The sequence below is a fragment of the Salvelinus fontinalis genome, chromosome 3 (assembly GCF_029448725.1).
Source record: "Salvelinus fontinalis isolate EN_2023a chromosome 3, ASM2944872v1, whole genome shotgun sequence".
In the NCBI taxonomy this organism is placed as follows: domain Eukaryota; kingdom Metazoa; phylum Chordata; class Actinopteri; order Salmoniformes; family Salmonidae; genus Salvelinus; species Salvelinus fontinalis.
This window is the reverse complement of record NC_074667.1, coordinates 35,961,866-35,984,990: the sequence shown is the minus strand read 5'-3', so window position 1 is coordinate 35,984,990 and position 23,125 is coordinate 35,961,866. Positions and strand designations below refer to the sequence as shown.

The 23,125-nt window shown below is 46.2% G+C and overlaps 1 protein-coding gene across 2 annotated transcripts in view; it reads right to left on the bottom strand.

Moving 5' to 3' along the window:
• Window positions 1–182: 182 nt before the first annotated feature.
• LOC129846187 (arf-GAP with GTPase, ANK repeat and PH domain-containing protein 1-like) overlaps window positions 183–23,125 on the bottom strand; it is a 46,379-nt gene continuing 23,436 nt past the window's right edge. Inside the window, exons 2-19 of one of the 2 annotated variants that reach the window (XM_055914162.1) lie at window positions 21,256–21,314; window positions 20,662–20,749; window positions 20,237–20,322; window positions 19,902–20,043; window positions 19,435–19,569; window positions 19,113–19,234; window positions 18,604–18,768; window positions 17,740–17,826; window positions 17,426–17,530; window positions 16,071–16,236; window positions 15,613–15,732; window positions 15,279–15,416; window positions 14,796–14,855; window positions 13,121–13,272; window positions 12,336–12,426; window positions 6,646–6,868; window positions 5,991–6,342; window positions 183–3,917 (exon numbers count right to left, since the gene is read on the bottom strand). In XM_055914162.1, the coding sequence (XP_055770137.1) occupies window positions 3,681–3,917; window positions 5,991–6,342; window positions 6,646–6,868; window positions 12,336–12,426; window positions 13,121–13,272; window positions 14,796–14,855; window positions 15,279–15,416; window positions 15,613–15,732; window positions 16,071–16,236; window positions 17,426–17,530; window positions 17,740–17,826; window positions 18,604–18,768; window positions 19,113–19,234; window positions 19,435–19,569; window positions 19,902–20,043; window positions 20,237–20,322; window positions 20,662–20,749; window positions 21,256–21,314 (2,528 nt within the window). In that variant the 3' untranslated portion in view covers window positions 183–3,680. The remainder of the gene's footprint in view (window positions 3,918–5,990; window positions 6,343–6,645; window positions 6,869–12,335; window positions 12,427–13,120; window positions 13,273–14,795; window positions 14,856–15,278; window positions 15,417–15,612; window positions 15,733–16,070; window positions 16,237–17,425; window positions 17,531–17,739; window positions 17,827–18,603; window positions 18,769–19,112; window positions 19,235–19,434; window positions 19,570–19,901; window positions 20,044–20,236; window positions 20,323–20,661; window positions 20,750–21,255; window positions 21,315–23,125) is intronic. The other variant, XM_055914171.1, reaches the window with a different exon arrangement.

The following is a 23,125-nucleotide window of genomic DNA, read 5'->3' as shown; positions in this document are numbered from 1 at the left end:
GGATTAATTAGCAGGTTTCTGTGGCTTGGCCTGAGCCGACACTACAGAACTCTTGAATGATCTCTCCTGCCTCACAATCTACATGTCTGCCTCCCCATGGCCGACACTGGAAATTAGTGTTTCAGGTTCACTTGATTTACATATCCCTTCATGTCATGTCAATTAATTCAAACGACAAAATACCCAGAATACAACATTTTTATTGTTGCTTTGTTGTATGCTGTTTTCCCTTTCCTTACTTTTTTTAAGCAGATAAAAGTTGCACATTGAAATATGAAACACTCCCAAATATATAAATAAAACCACAGGTTTGACAGTAATTGTATTGACAGCTAACTTGAATGAGCCATGAATCATATACAGGAGTAGAAAAACACTGCAAAACAAAAGAGAAGCATACACAATTTACAGACAAATGTTCATTTTCAGTAATAAAAAATAAAAAAAGAGGTATGATCATACTGCAGTAGTTTAGTAAGTCCCAATATAAAAGCAACATGGTCCTTGTGGTGTTATGATAATGGTCTAATGTGGCCACTAGCAAACTTTTCATTCTCAATACAAGGCAATTCATTTCCCTTACTAATAATAATTTTGTACAGTTGGAATAATAATCGAGAATGACGTCTTGAGTTTTGGTTTTGAACCCCTTTTTCTTTTGTGGGTGTGGCAGTGCACCAAAACATTCCCAATATTTGCAATACATTCAATCAAACTCGAAGGCATTTAATTTGTTTCACAATACAATGGTGTCTGGCAGTAACACTGTTCAGCTAAAATAGGACATAGAGCAACTGCTCTAGTGTGTGGGTGGGTCTCTCTCTCATTTCTGAAACACGCATTATTCACACACATTACAAGTCTCCATCTTGGATCTCAAAGTGACTTCAGGGAGCTAGATAGCGGACTGCCAAATAAAATAAATCCCCAAATCTGTCACAGTTTTGTATCTCTGAACAGCTAAGAGTAACCCCTGTGTGTATTAAACAATAACCTACCATACAAACTTCAGAACACACATTAAAATTCTTGATCATGAAGTACTTCTCAATATTGATAACTATGACAAGTATAGTAATGATGTCAATTTCATATGTCTTTCTATACAATTATTATTTTGACCTAAATTCTTAAAATACAAATCCTATATCTGTTGGACAGTATCTCTTTTGAATTTGATCTCAGCTGAGCATTGTTCATTAACTGACCGTTTTGTCTGACCGTGGTACAGTGATACTTTAAAAGTGGTCATTATAGTTCCAGCACTGTCCATTGCTGTTGGTCTTGACTCCACTGTTAAGTTTCTGTATGAGTAAGTACAATGTTATTCCGAGGATTCAATGAGCCCCCTCATACTCCTTTTATCATCATATTGAAGCATCTTTATAGATTTAGCTGCATTTTAAGTTAAGCTGCTCCACATCAACCATAACCATCAAAGCACAGGAGAAATGTTCATAATGAATTTTAAACTGACATTCTCCGCTGTTGAGAGCGGAAACCATCTTCCCGTCTTCATACTATAGTCTTATCATGGGACTTCAAGCATCCAGAGGTACAGAAGGGCGAGAAAGACACATCCATTGTCTCACACTGGTAATTCAATTATTGCAGTTCTGTACCTCTGGTTTGAGAGGTACCTGTACCTGTGTACCTGTGGTTTGAGAGATGTGATTGGGCATGAACCCAAGTCAGTATACAGGACAGGCCATCAATTTGGCCCCAGAGCTTGGCATTACATTATCCCTGTCTGTCAGTCTGTGTTAGTGCAGCTCAGGGTACGGGGTACTGGTGAAGCAGTAGCACACCTTTTGGCAGGTAAAAAGGTCCAACAGAGCAGTGGTGAGGTGAGCCTGGAAGAGTATATATCATCAGCGCCATAGTGGGGACAAGGTACCCCACTGACTAGACCAGTCCCTCTCTTTCAAACATGCATGCACACACACAGAGCCAAGTTAGAGGGAGTTCTGCCTCCTGGCTTTACTGTGGTTAGTGATGTGTGGGTTGACTCAAAACCTGCAGTCCCTGCAGTTTAGGGCAATTAAATATTGTGTGGCTGAATGGCGGGCAGGCGGGTTGAATAAACAATGCATTTAAAAAATCCATAAATGTATAATTCTTGTGCAATTCATATCTATAGGCTACATTTAGTTTTTTTGTTTTTTTAGCTGGTGCTAGAGTGTAGCCTAAGCCTAAACTTTAGGGCCTAACTGTACACTCTCTGAATACACAGCAATCGTCAAAAGATTTTGCGAACTTAAGCAGAAAAAGTTAACATCGATCCACTGAGGCAAAAAGGACAATGTCTGAGTTTAATTAAATAAGAGACGAGCTGCAAAATGGAGAGTTGACAATAAATAGAAGAAGGGCCAGAACAGTAGCCTGATGTTTGGGATAGATTTGGTGAAGTGGTAAAAGAGGATGATAGCAGTGCCAACTATTATGTGTGATTGTGAGGCGTTATACAAATTTGACAGTCACAAGAGGAGGACTTCAAAATGGTACATCAAGGGAACTATAGGCTACTGTTCAGATGGGTTAAAGGCCCAGTACAGTCAAAAAACATGATTTGTGTTGTATATATATTTCCACACTATGAGGTTGGAATAATACTGTACAATTTAGAAAATTATGATACTGCCCTTTTAGTGTAAGCGCTGTTTGAAAAGACAGCCTGAGGTTTCAGCCTGTTTTGGTGGGAGGGAGTTTTGGCCTTTCATGGTGACATCATCATGTGGTAAATTAGTTAATAGACAAGAGAGTTCCAAACCTCTCTGCCAATAAGAGCACATTTTCTGTTTTCACCTCCCCCACTCAAACCACTCCTAGACAGTCTTAGCTAAATTCTTATTGAAAAATTGCTCTTTGCTAAGAAGTCAATTTTGTTTCATTTTGACCATTTTAATTGAAAACAATCACACTAAAGTACTTAATTGTTATCCAGAAATGATTTGAAATACGGATACAAATGCTGCACTGGACCTTTAAATGGAATAGTATCCTGAAATATGCACACTTAATATAGGTCTATAACCGCCTAATATAATATTAACTTGTGAAATTATACACTAAATGTACATTTTGACTGGAGTGGAGAAATATTATTTATTTATTTCAGCATCTTGAGAGAATGAATGTGTGGTTAGGGACCGTCTGTAAAGTTCCTATCTTTATCAGCATCAGAAAAGCTGATAGTAGCCTATTTCAACCACATAAAATATGCATCCAAGCTGAACTGAAATGTTATCAGAAACATGTTGGGTAGTTTTTACAGCTTTTAACATTTTATATATTTGCGGGTTAGGGTCAGGCCTCAGATTTTCACTTTATCACATTGCGGATGGGTTATTTAGCAATTGCGGGCCGGTGTGGGTGAATAAATAGCTGACCCGTGCACCACTAAGGGTGGTGATGGTGTTGGCTGCTTGTTCATTCAGTCCTTCTAGTCTGGGACTACGTCCTGGTGTGACTTTATGGGTTCCTTTTAGAGGACACTGTGATGACACAGCCTCCCCCTTCAACTAGAGCTACCCTGGCATGCATATGGTCACAAACACACATGCACATCCCACACAACCTCTCTCTCACACACACACACACACACATATTGCATGTACTCACCCTTTTACACGTACATACACACTTACACTTTCACACAGTGTGCTCTAACCCCTGTCATATTAAGACACTGCTCTTCTGGAGCTGCTGCTGCGGCTGAGGCTGGCGGCGCTGCTCTTGCGCGAAAGGCTGGGTGTCGTGGCGACTGAGAGGCTGGGCGTTGTGGCAACCGAGGGGGCCGGCTCGTTGGGGCAGCCATACTGCAGGAGGATGTCAGCACACTCCTGACTTCCAGCGTAACGCGCCAACGTGAGGGCCGTCTGCCCCTGGGCGTCCCGACACCTCACATCACTGCCATACTGCAACCAGGGAGAGAGAGGGGGGAGGAGGGAGAATGAGAGCGGGCAATAAGATTCAGCTGAAATTTTTAGTGGATAAAAAAGACATGTACAGTGCATTCGGAAAGTATTTAGACCCCTTGACTTTTTCCACATTTTGTTACGTTACAGCCCTGTTCAAAAATTGGTTTAAAAAAAATCCTCAATCTACATACAATACACCACAATGACAAAGCAAAAACAGGTTTTTAGAAAGGTTTGCAAATATTTCTAAATATTTGGTATGACGCTACAAGCTAGGCACATCTGTATTTTGGGAGTTTCTCCTATTCTTCTCTGCAGATCCTCTCAAGCTCTGTCAGGTTGGATGGGGAGTGTCGCTGCACAGCTATTTTCCGGTCTCTCGAGATGTTCGATCAGATTCAAGTCCGGGCTCTAGCTAGGGCACTCAAGGACCCTTTCACCCCTGATTGCTCAGTTTGGCCAGGCGGCCAGTTCGAGGAAGAGTCTTGGCGGTTCCAAACTTTTTCCATTTAAGAATGATGGAGGCCACTGTGTTCTTAGGGACCTTCAATGCTGCAGACATTTGGTACCCTTACCAAGATCTGTGCCTCGACACAATCCTGTCTCAGAGCTCTACGGACAATTCCTTCGAACTCAAGGCTTGGTTTTGCTCTGACATACACATTATGTTCAATCAATTGAATTTACCCTAGGTGGACTCCAATCAAGTTGTAGAAACATCTCAAGGATGATAAATGGAAACCGGATGCACCTGAGCTCAATTCCAAGTCTCATAGCAAAGGGTCTGAATACTTATGTAAATAAGGTATTTCTGTTTGATTTTGAATACATTTACTAACATTTCTAACAACCTGTTTTTCCTTGACGTTATGGGGCAGTGTGTGTAAATTGTCATTACGGGGTAGTGTGTGTAGATTGTCATTACGGGGTAGTGTGTGTAGATTGTCATTACGGGGTAGTGTGTGTAAATTGTCATTACGGGGTAGTGTGTGTAAATTGTCATTATGGGGTAGTGTGTGTAGATTGTCATTACGGGGTAGTGTGTGTAGATTGTCATTACGGGGTAGTGTGTGTAGATTGTCATTACGGGGTAGTATGTGTAGATTGTCATTACGGGGTAGTGTGTGTAGATTGTCATTACGGGGTAGTGTGTGTAGATTGTCATTACGGGGTAGTGTGTGTAGATTGTCATTACGGGGTAGTGTGTGTAGATTGTCATTACGGGGTAGTGTGTGTAGATTGTCATTACGGGGTAGTGTGTGTAGATTGTCATTACGGGGTAGTGTGTGTAGATTGTCATTACGGGGTAGTGTGTGTAGATTGTCATTATGGGGTAGTGTGTGTAGATTGTCATTACGGGGTAGTGTGTGTAGATTGAGGGGAAAAAATTATTGTATCAATTTTAGAATAAGGCTATAACGTAACAAAATGTGGAAAAGGGGAAGGGGTCTGAATACGTTACAAAAAATAGCTATACAGTGCATTCGGAAAGTGTCACACTACTACACCCAAGTCATAGACTGTTCTCTCTGCTGCCGCACAGCAAGCAATACATCAAGTCTGGAACCAACAGGACCCTGAACAGCTTCTACCCCCAAGGAATAAGACTGCTAAGTACTGTAGTTAGTCCGGGTAGCTATTGGTTAATTATTTAACTAACTACATTGACCCTTTTTGCACCAACTCTTGACTCAACACATATGCTGCTGTTACTGTTTATTATCTATCCTGTTGCCTAGTCACCTTATCCTTACCTATATGTACATATATACCTCAACTACCTCGTACCCCTACACATCGACTCAGTACTGGTACCTTGTGTATATAGCTAAGTTATCATTACTCACTGTGTAATTATCTTTCTATGATTCCTCTATTGTATTTCTTCACTCTGCTTTGTTGGGAAGGGCTTGAAAGCGTTTCACTGTTAGTCTATATCTGTTATTTACAAAGCATGTGACATAACATTTTATTTGACATTTCTGCCATTCTTTGGCTGTAGTGTCATGAGTGGATGAAAGACAACAAATGGAAAAGGATGAAGAGACTTAAGGAGGGATGTTCTCTCACCCAGACCAGCAACTGGGTCATGACCACGTCGGCGAGCTGGCAGGCAGCATGCAGCGCTGAGTGGGGCGGCATGGGGGATCCCCCCATGGGAGAGCTGGGGAATGCAGCAGGGGGCTGAGGAGAGAGGTGACCCCCTGGGCGGAGTGGGGCGTTAATGTCGTCCTTGGTGCTGTGGGCCAGGAGGAGGAGCAGGCGGGGGAGGTCCCTCTCCATCACGGCCACCAGCAGACTTGCCGATAGCGTGTTGACCTCTGACCCCTGGCTGGGGGACATGGAGGGGGAAGGCGGGACCAGCGGAGCCACAAACAGCCTCTGCTCATACTTGGCCCGGATCCACGATTCCCGCTCCTCTCTGGGATCAGTCAGACACAGTTACAGACACACACACACACAGTTATCAAGGGAACAGAGTGTGTGAACAGGCATGTGTATGTAGTCAGAATCTACACACACTACTATTTCTACTTTCTACTACTATTAGCTCTAACACTTCTATCAATGCAACTCTTCTACAATAACAACAATAACTAATACTGCAACTGCAGTCCAGCAAACTTGCCACTTATTCACACGTTATTAAGTGTCCCCTTTCCCTGTCCTATCCTCTGTTTCCCAGTGTCTATACCATGTCCTCCAGTATCCCTAGTCCTCCTACCGGGTGGCGTCGGGTGTGGGTTTCCGGCGGCCCAGTGTGCGTCCCTCCCAGATGCTGTTGGCCAGGTGGTTGCCAATGGCGCCCAGCACCAGGGTGAGTTCTCTGGGCAGGTCGTCCAGGTCTAGAGAGCGGACACGGGACAGGTGGGTGCCCAGGTTCCTGTGGATCCCTGAACACTCAATGCAGATAAGAGCCCCCAGGTTCAGACTGGCCCACGTTGGGTCTGAGAGAGGGGAGACAGCAAGGTCTGAAATCACACTAAATAGTAGACTAAAACGTGTACAGTTTTAGTCCGGCCTGAAACTGCATGCATAGAATAAACAGAGAGGAAATACAGAGATGGGATTAGATTACTGGTATTGCAATGCATTTCTATTCTGGGTTGCAACTACATGAGTAGGATTTACACTGAAGAAAGAGTGGAAGGATATGGAGAACAGTGTTGGGGTCAATTTCAATTTTTGTCACCTCAAAAAGTGAACCAAACTCTATTTAAAATGTCAATTGTTCCATTGAAGAGAACTGGAATGGAATGACTGGAATTTAAATGGAATTGACCCCAACCCTGATGGAGAACGGTTCCACACCCACTGAAAACCAAGCTCAATGAGATCACCCAGCTAGCACATTTGATTCTATGGAAGTTGTGGGAACGTATGTTTTTGGTTTCACATTGGTTGTGGGAACAAAGCCATTCGTTTCCTGACCAGTAAAACTGAAAGAATTTTAAACGTTCTGAGAACAGAATTGAACATTTAGCCTTTTCTGGGAATAATTATTTTCAGGTTGCAGGGATGTTCTGAGAATGTTGAACTATAGCTCCTTAAGTTTTCCTGGGAGGTTTTATTAACACCCTGAGAATTAAAATTATAGGCTATTTGGAGGTTTTTGAATAACCTAACTGAATGTTTCAATAAGACTTTTAATAACACTAATAGCTTATTTTGAACTCCAGGGGTAGATAGGACACATGGAAATTAATTTCTTTAGGCATTAATAATGCAAACACATGTATTTTTATTGTGACATCTGTTCTAGATAGAGAATCTTCTGTTCTCTATCCATGGAATTAGTCCACGTTTTGTTACGCATACAAAGCTGTTCATTTTAGTCTGTTCAAACAGACCCCATTTAAAAAGAAACAAGCACTCATTAAGATCAAGTGTGGCCAATTAGTGGGTGCCACACCTGAATACACTTGACCACACCTGAATACACTTGAACACGTTTTTAAATAGCATTCTTAGAACATTCTCTGAACGTTAGTAAAGTTTTCCGGTGTTTTTTATGGAAAGTTTTCTTAACATTCTCAGAACTGAATATATATATATATTTTTAAATTATATTCTTAGAAGGTTATCTGAACTTTACAAAAGTTTGTTTTTTATGGTTAACGTTCTTGGAACAATTTGAGAACATGACTTTAAATAGAACCAAGAGGAAACCTGTAGGAAACGTTATGCTTTAGTACTGAAATGCCCAAGAAGAACGTTGTTTCTAAATGTTCTTGGAACAATTTAAGAACATAACTTTAAATTGAACCATGAGGAAACATTATTTTTTACCTTTATTTAACTAGGCAAGTCAGTTAAGAACAAATTCTTATTTTCAATGATGGCCTAGGAACAGTGGGTTAACTGCCTGTTCAGGGGCAGAACGACAGATTTGTACCTAGTCAGGTCGGGGATTTGAACTTGCAACCTTTCAGTCCAACGCTCTAACCACTAGGCTACCCTGCCGCCCCAAAGCTTTATGCTTTAGTACTGAAATTCCCACAGAAGAACATTGTTTCTGTAAAGGCAGTCAATGTTGTTCTCCTCCTCAAACGAGGAGGAGCATGGATAGGACCAAGATGCGGATTGAGGGAAATAAGCCATCTTTTAATGAAAACAGCAAACAAGACACTACAAAACTACAAAACAACAAACGTGACTAACCTTCAACCGTCCATGTGTGGACACAGGAACAAACACCCACAAAACACCAGTGAAACCCTGGCTGCCTTTGTATGACTCTCAATTAGAGACAAACAATACACACCTGTCTCTAATTGAGAATCATACCAGGCCGAACACAAAACCCCACATAGAAATACAAACATAGACAAACCCACCCAACTCACGCCCTGACCAACTAAAATGAATACAAAACAAAGGAAAACAGGTCAGGAACGTGACAGAACCCCCCCCTTAAGGTGCGAACTCCGGGCGCACCAGCACAAAGTCTAGGGGAGGGTCTGGGTGGGCGTCTGTCCACGGTGGCGGCTCTGGCGGTGGACGAGGTCCCCACCCCACCATAATCAATCCCCGCTTCTTTATCCCCCTCCCAATGACCACCCTCCCACTAACCCCACCTAAATGAAGGGGCAGCACCGGGATAAGGGGCAGCACCGGGACAAGGGGCAGCACCGGGACAAGGGGCAGCACCGGGACAAGGGGCAGCACCGGGACAAGGGGCAGCACCGGGACAAGGGGCAGCACCGGGACAGGGGGCAGCACCGGGACAGGGGGCAGCACCGGGACAGGGGGCAGCACCGGGACAAGGGGCAGCACCGGGACAAGGGGCAGCACCGGGACAAGGGGCAGCACCGGGACAAGGGGCAGCACCGGGACAAGGGGCAGCACCGGGATAAGGACCAGCACCGGGATAAGGGGCGGCAGGTCCTGGCTGAGGGACTCCGGCAGGTCCTGGCTGAGGGACTCCGGCAGCTCCGGACTGTAGGGCAGCTCCGGACTGTACGGCAGCTCCGGACTGTAGGGCAGCTCCGGACTGTAGGGCAGCTCCGGACTGTCGGGCAGCTCCGGACTGTCGGGCAGCTCCGGACTGTCGGGCAGCTCCGGACTGTCGGACGTCTCTGGCAGCTCCTGACTGGCGGGCGTCTCTGGCAGCTCCTGACTGGCGGGCGTCTCTGGCAGCTCCTGACTGGCGGGCGTCTCTGGCAGCTCCTGACTGGCGGGCGTCTCTGGCAGCTCCTGACTGGCGGGCGTCTCTGGCAGCTCCTGACTGGCGGGCGTCTCTGGCAGCTCCTGACTGGCGGGCGTCTCTGGCAGCTCCTGACTGGCGGGCGTCTCTGGCAGCTCCTGACTGGCGGGCGTCTCTGGCAGCTCCTGACTGGCGGGCGTCTCTGGCAGCTCCTGACTGGCGGGCGTCTCTGGCAGCTCCTGACTGGCGGGCGTCTCTGGCAGCTCCTGACTGGCGGGCGTCTCTGGCAGCTCCTGACTGGCGGGCGTCTCTGGCAGCTCCTGACTGGCGGGCGTCTCTGGCAGCTCCTGACTGGCGGGCGGCTCTGGCAGCTCCTGACTGGCGGACGGCTCTGGCAGCTCCTGACTGACGGACGGCTCTGGCAGCTCCTGACTGACGGACGGCTCTACTGGCTCGGGACAGACGGGCGGCTCTAATGGCTCGTGGCAGACGGATGACTCAGATGGCGCTGGGCAGACGGATGGCTCAGACGGCGCTGGGCAGACGGATGGCTCAGACGGCGCTGGGCAGACGGATGGCTCAGACGGCGCTGGGCAGACGGATGGCTCAGACGGCGCTGGGCAGACGGATGGCTCAGACGGCGCTGGGCAGACGGATGGCTCAGACGGCGCTGGGCAGACGGATGGCTCAGACGGCGCTGGGCAGACGGATGGCTCAGACGGCGCTGGGCAGACAGATGGCTCAGACGGCGCTGGGCAGACAGATGGCTCAGACGGCGCTGGGCAGACAGATGGCTCAGACGGCGCTGGGCAGACAGATGGCTCAGACGGCGCTGGGCAGACAGATGGCTCAGACGGCGCTGGGCAGACAGATGGCTCAGACGGCGCTGGGCAGACAGATGGCTCAGACGGCGCTGGGCAGACAGATGGCTCAGACGGCGCTGGGCAGACAGATGGCTCAGACGGAGCTGGGCAGACGGGCCGTTCAGGCACCGCTGGGCAGACGGCAGACTCTGGCCGGCTGAGACGCACTATAGGCCTGGTGCGTGGTACCGGAACTGGAGGTACCGGGCTGAGGGCACGCACCTCAGGGCGAGTGCGGGGAACAGGAACAGGGCACACTGGACTCTCGTGGCGCACTCTAGGCCTGGTGCGTGGTACCGGAACTGGAGGTACCGGGCTGAGGGCACGCACCTCAGGGCGAGTGCGGGGAGAAGGAACAGTGCGTCCAGGGCTCTGGAGACGCACAGGAGGCTTGGTGCGTGGTGCCGGAACTGGAGGCACCGGGCTGGAGACACGCACCATAGGGAGAGTACGTGGAAGAGGAACAGGGCTCTGGAGATGCACTGGAAGCCTGGTGCGTGGTGTAGGCACTGGTGGTACTGAGCTGGGGTGGGAAGGTGGCGCCGGATATACCGGACCGTGAAGGAGGACACGTGCTCTTGAGCACCGAGCCTCCCCAACCTTACCAGGTTGAATGGTCCCCGTAGCCCTGCCAGTGCGGCGAGGTGGAATAGCCCGCACTGGGCTATGCAGGCGAACCGGGGACACCACCTGTAAGGCTGGTGCCATGTACGCCGGCCCGAGGAGACGTACTGGAGGCCAGATACGTTGGGCCGGCTTCATGGCACTCGGCTCGATGCCCAACCTAGCCCTCCCAGTGCGGCAAGGTGGAATAGCCCGCACTGGGCTAAGCACGCGTACTGGGGACACCGTGCGCTTCACCGCATAACACGGTGTCTGACCAGTACGACGCCCTCTTACTCCACGGCAAGCCCGGGGAGTTGGCTCAGGTATCCAACCCGGCTTCGCCACACTCCCCTTTAGCCCCCCCCCAAGAAATTCTTGGGTGAGCCTCTCGGGCTTCCAGCCTCTCATACGTGCTGCCTCCTCAATCCACCGCTCCTGGGCTGTGGCTGCCTTCTTCACTCCGCTTGGTCCTCTTGTGGTGGGTGTTTCTGTAAAGGCAGTCAATGTTGTTCTCCTCCTCAAACGAGGAGGAGCATGGATAGGACCAAGATGCGGATTGAGGGAAATAAGCCATCTTTTAATGAAAACAGCAAACAAGACACTACAAAACTACAAAACAACAAACGTGACTAACCTTCAACCGTCCATGTGTGGACACAGGAACAAACACCCACAAAACACCAGTGAAACCCTGGCTGCCTTTGTATGACTCTCAATTAGAGACAAACAATACACACCTGTCTCTAATTGAGAATCATACCAGGCCGAACACAAAACCCCACATAGAAATACAAACATAGACAAACCCACCCAACTCACGCCCTGACCAACTAAAATGAATACAAAACAAAGGAAAACAGGTCAGGAACGTGACAGTTTCTTAATATTCTCTGAACTATTTGAGAACATTTCCAATGTCAAACCAGTTGGAGAAAGTTCCTAGAACATCACCAAAATCAAATTTAACCATGTTTGAACTTTTAGGAATTCTGTTATATTAATGAAATACCAAGATTTTTTTTTTTTTTGTCAAGTTTCTTAAATGTGCTGAGAATATTCCAAAGCCAAGCAACTATCCTGCACCATTCCCAGAAAGTTGTGGGAAGATTGTATGTGAAATAACCATCTCGCCAAGCTCTAAGAAACGTATGGTCCTCAGAACGTTATGCGCTAGCTGGACAGTAAGATGGATGAGAAAGCAGAAAAAGCAGTAGAGCACAAAAGGAAAGAGAAATTGAATAAACAGAAAGAGAGCAGCAAAGTGAGATACAACCAACAGTAATGAATGAGTTGACTAACTAGGTGCTTCACAGTCCACACAGAGGCTGTTGCCCTTGGCGTTACGGATAGCCTGCAGCGCCACAGCTTCACTCTGGCTGTTCTTACGAGCCTGTGGAACACGCAAACACACAATTAGTCTCTCCTTAGTAATAGCTGGTTTCCAAGACAATACACTTTGCCAGATGCAGATATTTTCTTGTAATGCGTGTGGGTGTGAGTGCATGTGTATGCGCCTGTGTGTCTCTGTGTACGTGCGGACAACAACCATCCGAGCCACTTTCTGTTCACCCCGCTACCATCCAGAAGGCGAGGCCAGTACATGTGCATCAAAGCTGGGACCGAGAGACTGAAAAACAGCTTCTATCTCAAGGTCATCAGACTGTTAAACAGCCATCACTAGCACAGAGAGGCTGCTGCCTACATAGAGACTTGAAATCATTTGTCACTTTAATAAGTAGATCACTAGTCACTTAATAATGCCACTTTAATAATGTTTACATATCTTGCATTACTCATCTCATAAGTATATACTGTATTTTATACCATCTATTGCATCTTGCCAATGCCGCTCAGTCATTGCTCATCCATATATTTATATGTATATATTCTTATTCCATTCCTTTACTTAGATTTGTGTGTATTAGGTAGTTGTTGTGGAATTGTTCGATTACATGTTAAATATTGCTGCACTGTCGGAACTAGAAGCACAAGCATTTCGCTACACTTGCAATAACATCTGCTAACCATGTGCATGTGACCAATACAATGTGATTTGATTTGTGTGTGTACGTCTGCATCCTTGCCTTGTTCTTGCTGCTCTCACACAGCTGCAGGCTGGCCAGGATCTGGCTCTCGATGGCAGTCACCCAGGCGTCCCTTTCCTCCACACTCTGGGCCTCAAAGTGCCACGTCTGGCCCGTGCTTGACACGATAAGGAAGTCAAAGTTATCCTCGTCTGATAACAGAACACAGACAATATATAGGCTTGTATTAGAGACAGGCAAAACATGATAAATAGGGCCCTGAGTTGAATATATGACCTGGTCCAATTAGGCCTGAGGTCAGGTTAAACTCATGGCCCTAGTGACAAATTACCATACAGTGGATTCAGAGGGTTTCTTCCTCCATCACAATGATGATTGGTGGTGGATCGCCAAGCAGCTCTTATCTGCTAAGTAGACATCGGCATGCATTATTGCATTGCTGTCATGGTGGACAAATGAAGATGTATGGAGTATATGGAGAGAAGACTATTACTGAATGGAGATAGGCGCTTTCTCAAGAGCAGTGTTAATTTCGTCAACAATAACTATGATGAAAAACAGCTTATTTTTCCTAACTTAACTATGATGATAACGAGATGAGATGCCCTGGGGAAAAAACTACAACTATTACAAATTACTTTTCATTTTAGTCGACGAAAATGTGACAAGACGAGAATTCAACCTGAGACTAATGTACATTTAATTCCCTTTCATCTGCTTTGTCCAATCATAAGCAGACATGCAGAATAATTCATGCAATCCTCTCATTGGCAAAATTGTCATCTTTCAGTGTGTGGTCTGATTGAGCTGATGTGTTCAGCACTCCGCACAGATCCCAGGCGGTCACTTCAATCACTCGTCAATCTTTTGAACTGATGCGAAGCCAGGACATTTGACTTGTAACTGACCTCAACTAGAAACAATGTTTACCCTCTCTCTTACATTCACGTAGGCTCTATTTTTCCATGTGCACTGTTATTCATTCATCTGTGTTGCCGTTCCCGCGCCGCGTTCCGCAAGTATGAGTTGTGTTTCCTATGGGGAAAAAACGAATGCTATTTGTTGAATATTAGGAGTACAGCAATACTTCTGGCATTTTTGAAAAGCTCAACCTATTGTATTTTCAAGGAAACCACTGTATGGGGAGAAAATCAGAGCTGTAAATTGTTTAACCTGTAGCCAAGGCTGTATAGCCTACGGTATATGGTTAATTATGGCTGGCATTGGTTACAATCTGCCACAATATCAATGTTGCCAGCTAAGGTATACGAGGGCATAGTTGGACAAGGCTATCTGAATGTGCACGTGATGAAAGTACAAGGTAGCCTGAATATTCATTATTTAATAGATACAAATACACTGACTTATGTAACTAAAATGTTTGTGACTAAAACTAGACTAAATTTGTCCAGAGTTTTAGTCGACTGATAATAACTAAAACTAACGATGAAATTACTCAAATGTGACTAAGATTAAAAGCTATTTTTAGACTAAAACTAAATCTAAAATAGCTGCCAAAATGAACACTGCTCAAAAGAGAACTCAATATGGTGCTATTGCATCTTAAAAGCAGACACAGTGACAGAGAAATTGACAAACAGAAAAGCAGGCAGCAGGACAGACATACAAGATGGATGGACAGACGAAAGGACAGAGACATGCAGTCAGGATGAAAAGCAGGGCTGACAGACAGACAGACACACACCCTCATTACCTGTCTTGTTTATGTTTCTTAAGCTACCAAAGCTTTTTAGTTTCCACATTTTGCGCTTTGCTACAGGGTATGAGATTAGCAGAGCAGACGTCCCAGGAAAGCAGAGGGGAGAGAGAGAGAATGAAGGAGCACAGGAGAAAAGGAGGAGGAGAGAAAAGGGATAACGGAAGATATTTTGGAGAAAATAAGTAGACATTTTCAAGCAGCAGGGCAATAACAGATGAGAGCGATGTTTTTCTTTAGACGTATGTTCAGTATTGACCCATTTCTAAATCACTTTCAAATTTAGTTTCAAGTTTATCCACAAACAAAGTCTACACAAAGTCTAAAATTCCTCAACAAAGATTTGTACAGGAGGATGCAATGTTCAGATAGAAATGTAATGCGTAGAACACATTCTATTGAATCTCATACAGTTCTATCTGCAATGTTCTGAATGTTTTACCTCACTAAACCCTGAATACACTACTGTTGGAAGCTTACCATCTGCTTGGCCAATTGCTGTGTCTCCTTTCAGGTTCATGCTCTTCTTCTTGCGATGCTTCTTCCTGTCAACCATCGGGGAGGCGGGGCCTGTGTCTTTAGAGGAGGAGGGGTTGGACACACCCTCGATGGCAGTGTCTGCCACAGGCACACAAGCACAGGAAATAAGTTTGTGTCATATGGTATAATAGTACAAAAAAACTCACGGGCATGTGAATCTAGTGGAGAATCATATCCACAATAACTCAAATAAGAGTACACTAGAGATGCAAGCAAATTCAAAAGTGACAAAATAAATAAACAAAGTCCACAGAGGACGAGGGGGTGTACGTACCCACACTTTGGGTCTTGTAGGAGACAGTAGAGGGACAGCGCTGCACCCCTCTGCACCCCTCTGACAACCCTCCTCCCGCCCCCTCCTCTACCGGCAGGAGGTTACTGCCACTACCAGGGACTATGGGGGAGAGAGAAATACATTAAAAATAAGTATTACATAAAGACACTCATGACAATTCAGTGATCAAAGCAAAGAATGTAGATCACTCAGAAAGTTGTCAAGTGCTTATTTATGTTCTATTACATAAGTGCAATGTTTTTTTACATCCCAAATCTGGTGAGAGATGGATGAAAGAAAATGTCTGAAGAAGAGCAAGTTACAGGGAGAATGATGGCAAAACAGTGAGACACCAAGATGGATAGAGAGAATATGCTCTAAATTAGATTCAGAGAGAAGGAGAATGAAAGGGGAGAGAGAGTGATAAAGAGTGGCTATCCTTTTGGGGCCCCTTTTACCTGCACTGGCCCCCTCAGGCACCTGTACTTCTTTGACCAGGCCGTTGAGGCCGGGCGGAGGGCCACAGGAAGGGACGGCACCAGCGCGGGGTGGGCGTTTCCCTGGCACCTTCACAGTCACACGCAGCATGTCCATTTCCTTCCCATGGGCATTCTGCATGTAGTCCTGCCAGGTCAGGGGGAAAGGTCAACCATTACAGAAAGTATATAGTGGTTTTGTAACATGGTCCAATCCATTCTGGGATTCAATACAGTGTTCAGCAAGTTATACAAGAGTCGTTCCACCAATTGGCTGCCTTTTGAGCAGTGTAACTTGGTGGGGGGAAAAAACATTTTGTTTCACCTAGTTTTTACATTCTGTCATAAAGAGCACATGTTCAACTTAATACAAATAAACATCTCAAGGAGGTTAAATTAAAAAAATAAGTGCAAGTAAAGTAACACGGTTGACGATTTCATCTTAAATCAGCCATGAATCCCTTTGTGACAAGCTTGTTGTGTGCAACAGGGAGGGGCAATTGAATGCAAGCTTCCCCCAAAAAATATATTGTTAAAATGTTTCCAGCCTGTCTATCTATGGGTAACAGGGTTGATGTGTTATGCTCGACCCACTCAGTTATCCTCCACAAAACACCAGAAAATTGCCAAAAATAGTAGAACCAGCTCACCTGCTTTTACACTAGGGTTTGACTAGAAGTTGTTCAATGTTTCTTTTGAAAAAGATTATGAAAAAGGAATAGTTTGACCATATTAAAACAAGAGTTTAGTTCACGTAACAGGGTTGACCTTAAAATGAGGGAAATTTCATTTTTTTTTACCATAAAATGAATCACTAAATCACATTAAATAAATAATAATCACCAGAAATGACTGTGACAGCAACATAACAACTAGGGATTTACAATGATGGTGAGAAGTTGGGGAAATGTTGGGATTAAGTGGGTTAACATCTTCCTAGAAGTCAGAGGGTGCACAGAGGAACATGTCAAAATGCTGTCTTTATTCATAATTTTTTATTTATGGCAATTAATTGAATACAAAAGGCTTTTAAAATTAAATATTTGTACTTAAAATATCAATGGCACTCATTTCGTGGAACGACCCACAAACCATACCTCTTTAGCCAACTCTGGGATTCATTATCCAACCATACTCCAAAGTCCCTGTCATAGAGCCCAGAGTTTTCCCTGTCAGGTCATGTGGTCAAAAAGACAAACTCCATTTGTCAATCTAAGGAAGCTTTATCATAAATGTGTGTCTCTAATCAGCTACAGTATATGTGAAGTTATTAGGGATGTGTCCATACAAACAGCTAGACAATAGTGTAGCACTTGTGTGTCAGTGCATTGACTCACATTGACGCTTGAGTGATAGGAGAGCATGCCGTTGTTGGACAGCGTGACATATTTCTTCTTCCATTCCTTGTTGAGGGAGTTGCCACTGCGCTTCAGCAGGATACTCTGGTGGAGGAGAGGAGACAAGGATAACATTCTTTATCTGTTCTTTGTTATCGTTCGTCACCCTTATGCCAAAAGAGCCTAGAAATTCTCAAAGGTAAGTTGAATCCCTCTCCTAGCTCCATGATGTTAGTTCATTGTTTGTGGTGAGCTCCTAAAGACTGCTGTGAGTTCCCCTCTACACAGCTCCTACAGGATGTACTGTCACCCACCTGTTTAATGGGGATGGAGCGTCCACTGCCAAGGTCTCCTGTCTTACTGTCTGTACTCCTCCTCTCCGAGTCACTGCCCCTACGGCCCTGCAAACAAGGCACAGGACAAACGACAACAATTAACCGGAGAAAACAGAGTGAGAGAGATTGAGAGAAATATACAGACAGAGAGTGAAGAAAAAGGCTAAGGAGAGGGACTATAATCCATGAACAGAGCTAAGAAGAGTACATTTCGACCTCCCGGGTAGCGTAGTGGTCTAGGGTACTGCATCGCAGCGCTAGCTGTGCCACCAGAGACTCTGGGTTCACGCCCAGTTTCTGTCGCAGCCGGCCGCGACCGGAAGGTCCGTGGGGCGACACACAATTGGCCTAGCGTCGTCCGGGTTAGGGAGGGTTTGGCCGGTAGGGATATCCTTGTCTCATCGCGCACCAGCGACTCCTGTAGCGGGCCGGGCGCAGTGCGCGCTAACCTAGGTCGCCAGGTGCACGGTGTTTCCTCCGACACATTGGTGCGGCTGGCTTCCGGGTTGGATGCTGCTTCTGTGTTAAGAAGCAGTGCGGCTTGGTTGGGTTGTGTTTCGGAGGACGCATGGCTCTCGACCTTCGTCTCTCCCGAGCCCGTACAGGAGTTGTAGCGATGAGACAAGATAGTAACTACTAACAATTGGATACCACGAAATCGGGGAGAAAAAGGGGGGTAAAAAAATAAATAAATAAAGAAGAGTACATTTCAAAGAAAGCACAGGGCCCCTGAGAGGGTTATAGATTGGTCGATGAGGAAACTAAAGTCAGTGAAAGTGTGTGTGTGTGTGTGTGTGGGGGGATGGGCGCCTGCGTGTGTATATATGATGGTGGGTATGTTACCGTGAAGCGGGAGCCGGTGCGTCGCCGGGAGGCGCTGTGAACAGACCCTGGGGTGGCACTGCCCAGCCTCTCCCCGCCTGCTGCCCCACCGATCTCCTTATGACTGATCACTGGGGTGGAGGGCAGAGAGGACGAGTAGTCACTGCTCTGACCACCATTACTGGCCTGAGAGAGACAGAGAGAGAGACAGAAAGAGTGACAGACAAATTTGAAAAGAGGGAGTGAGAGATTACAGAGAGTGAAAGAATGATGTCTGAAGATTTGAAAAAAATATGTAAACAAAATCTATATATCTGATTAGGCACTGATCTGAACACTACCAGTCCAACATTATTAACATCTTATTGATTTGGGCCAGTTACTGGGCCATTACTGGCCTGAGAGAGACAGAGAGAGAGACAGAGAGTGACAGACATATTTGAAAAGAAAGAGTGAGAGATTACAGAGAGTGAAAGAATGATGTCTGAAGATCCAGTATGGAGGACTAGAGGCCAAAGTTGCTGCTGTACCTGCCCAGGAAAGACTCCTGACACTGGCGTAGAGCCTCCAGAGTGACTGGGAGAGTTGGGCAGGGATTTACAGGAGGCCAGTATAGCTGCCTGCTTCTTCACTGCCATGATCTTGTGGGCAGCTGTGGTAGAGAGAGAGAGATGACAAATACAAACACTACTCGTCAGACAGTCATCTTTCTAGATCCTCCTATTGATGAATATGAAATTCATTTAATTGGTTGATTCAGTCAAAATCCAAGTTAAGCAGCAACATTGTACTGAAAGAACTGAAAAGGAGCAGTATGTGTGTGTGTATGTGTGCATGTGCGCATGTCCTCACCCTCGGTGAAGACGCGGTTGACGTTGAGGCCGTAGGTAGCGCAGGTCTCGTAGTAGGTACAGCGCCTCACGTCTGAACACAGCTGTCTGGCCCTGGCGTCCTCTATCACCCGAGGGTTGGTGCTGGTGATTTTATCTGGAGGAAGGAGAAACTACATCAACAATACATTCCAAGGGCCTTCCGAGTGGCGCAGTAGTCTAAGGCACTGCATCGCTGTGTCACTATAGATCCTGGTTCGAATGCAGGCTCTGTCACTGCCGGCCGCGACCGGGAGACCCATGGGGCGGTGCACAATTGCACCTTTTTTTTTTTTTAAACACTACATTCCAAGTTACATCAACACTACACCCCATTGGGAAACTACATCAACACTACATCTCATTGGAAACCTTCATAAACCCATATAGACTCCACATGATGTTATCCTTAGAATAACATGGGTTGTTTGGGTATGAGTAGGGTCTTACCTTGGGTGCCCACGACTATGAAGGGGATCTCAGCGATGTTGCGGTGAGAGCCCAGCTCGCTGTAGTTCCTGTACACTTCCTGGAAACTGGCCTCATTCTCCAGACTGAAGACCAGGATGACCCCGTCCACCCAGTTAGCCATCTGGAGGGGAGGGGGTGAGACGGCAGGGGAGGATGGGAGAGGGAAAAAGAGGTAGACAAATGGGGAGAGAAGGAGTGAAATAGAGCGAGTACACGGAGAACGTATAGGTTCATATCACTGTGTCAGAGTGAAATCTGTGTTTTAAAGGATACTCACTACTCATCAGTCTGTAGTCAGTAAAGCCTCCACCTACCTGTGCATCTGGGGGTCCTGTCTCCTCCCTGATCAGCAACATGTGACTGTTACCATCAACCAGCACCTCCTTCTTATACCTGCCCTCTGAGAGACAGAGAGACAGAGAGAGCAAGAGAGAGAGAGAGAGAGAAAGCACAAGTGAGTCAGTGAGTGAGCGAGCGTGAGAGAGTGCGAGAGAGAGAGAGAGAGGCCAAGATCGTTACAAGAAGCCCTTTGTGCTAAGCCCTTTGTGTTAGTAGTATTGTCTATACAGGAATCCATAGATCTAACTATGAATTTGAGAGTGGATACATTTTCCACACCCATCCCTCAGCTATTTGCCAAAACACTGGCGGGGTGTACGATTTGCTGTTGTTTGAACTGCCGATTGCCCCTTTAAGTACACAGCACAGTATGTCTGTGTGGAGATGATGTCAAACTCACCATCTGGGTTCTCTAGCGGGAGGTAGCTCCCAGTCATGTGTCTGTGGACCAAGGCTGACTTTCCACTGCGGAGACCTCCCAACACCCCCTGGATACACACATACACACACACACACACACACACACACACACACGTTTACCCCACTCTGTTTGACATGTTTGCCCTACTCTTCTACAACTACTACTATTTACGTCATCATAGCATACTTAAGCAATAAGGCATGGGGGGGTGTGGTATATGGCCAATATACCACGGCTAAGGGCTGTTCTTAAGCACGATGCAATGCGGAGTGCCTGGGTACAGCCCTTAGCTGTGGTATATTGGCCATATACCACAAACCCCAAAGGTGCCTTATTGCTATTATTAAACTGGTTACTAACGTAATTAGAGCAGTAAAAATAAATGGTTTTGTCATACCCGTGGTATACGGTCTGATATACCACGGCTGTCAGCCAATCAGCATTCAGGGCTCAAACAACCCAGTTTATAAAGTACATTATAATACACTGTTACAGTCTGTGTTGAAGCAAAGACTACACGTATTACCTATTCTACTGGAATGACTACAATAATGATAACAACACCGCTCTCACCAGATGGAGCTCTTGGACGGTTCGACTGAAGGTCCATTCTTGACTGTTAGTGCACGCCGCTGTATACAGAAAAAGGGAGAGGAAGAGATATATATATATAAACTCAGCAAAAAAATAAACATCCTCTCACTGTCAACTGTGTTTATTTTCAGCAAACTTAACATGTGTAAATACTTGTATGAACATAAGATTCAACAACAGACATAAAGTGAACAAGTTTCACAGACATGTGACTAACAGAAATGGAATAATGTGTCCCTGAACAAAGGGGGGGGGGGGTCAAAATCAAAAGTCAGTATCTGATGTGGCCACCAGCTGCATTAAGTACTGCAGTGCATCTCTTCCTCATTGACTGCACCAGATTTGCCAGTTCTTGCTGTGAGATGTTACCCCACCTCTTCCACCAAGGCACCTGCAAGATCCCGGACATTTCTGGGGGGAATGGCCCTAGCCCTCACCCTCCGATCCAACAGGTCCCAGATGTACTCAATGGGATTGAGATCCACTCTTCACTGGCCATGGCAGAACACTGACATTCCTGTCTTGCAGGAAATCACGCATAGAACGAGCAGTATGGCTGGTGGCATTGTCATGCTGGAGGGTCATGTCAGGATGAGCCTGCAGGAAGGGTACCACATGAGGGAGGAGGATGTCTTCCCTGTAACGCGCGTTGAGATTGCCTTCAATGACAACGATCTCAGTCCGATGATGCTGTGACACACCGCCCCAGACCATGAAGGACCCTCCACTTCCAAATCGATCCCGCTCCAGAGTACAGGCCTCGGTGTAACGCTCATTCCTTCGAATGCCAATCCGACCATTACCCCTGGTGAGACAAAACTGAGACTCGTCAGTGAAGAGCACTTTTTGCAAGTCTTGTCTGGTCCAGCAATGGTGCCTTTGTGCCCATAGGCAACTTTGTTGCCAGTGATGTAAGGCAGGTCCTCACCAGACAACATGCCTACAGGCCCTCAGTCCAGCCTCTCTCAGCCTATTGCGGACAGTCTGAGCACTGATAGAGGGATTGTGCGTTCCTGGTGTAACTCGGGAAGTTGTTGTTGCCATCCTGTACCTGTCCCGCAGGTGTGATGTTCGGATGTACCGATCCTGTGCAGGTGTTGTTACACGTGGTCTGCCACTGCGAGGTCGATCACCTGTCCGTCCTGTCTCCCTGTAGCGCTGTCTTAGGCGTCTCACAATACGGACATTGCAATATATTGCCCTGGCCACATCTGCAGTCCTCATGCCTCCTTGCAGCATGCCTAAGGTACGTTCACACAGATGAGCAGGGACCTTGGGCATCTTTCTTTTGGTGTTTTTCAGAGTCAGTAGAAAGGCCTCTTTAATGTCCTAAGTTTTCATACTTTTTTTGCCTAGCTGTTAGTGTCTTAACGACCGTTCCACAGGTGCATGTTCATTAATTGTTTATGGTTCATTTAAGAAGCATGGGAAACAGTGTTTAAACCCTTTACAAGGAAGGTCTGTGAAGGTATTTGGATTTCTACGAATTATCTTTGAAAGACAGGGCCCTGAAAAGGGGAAGTTTCTTTTTTTGCTGAGTTTATATAGAGAAAGAGAGAGAAAGAAAGCGAGACTGATTAATACATAGGGTCAATGTCATGATCACGTGTTCCCTCTCCCTGTCTGCCTTCTGCCTAAAGCCTGCTTAGAGGAGGGGAGACTTTCAAAGTCACCGGCCGTCGCGCATCACAGCACTCTGAAGCTGTGAGGTGTGCCGCGCCGTTCCAAGTGGCCACTGCCGCCACTGCAGTGTGTGTGCCCCCATACGTGCTTTGTCGCAGGTCCAGATGGCACAGAATATAGAGTTAGGGGAGGAAGGGAAGAAGGAGAGAGGGAGGGAGAGAATGAG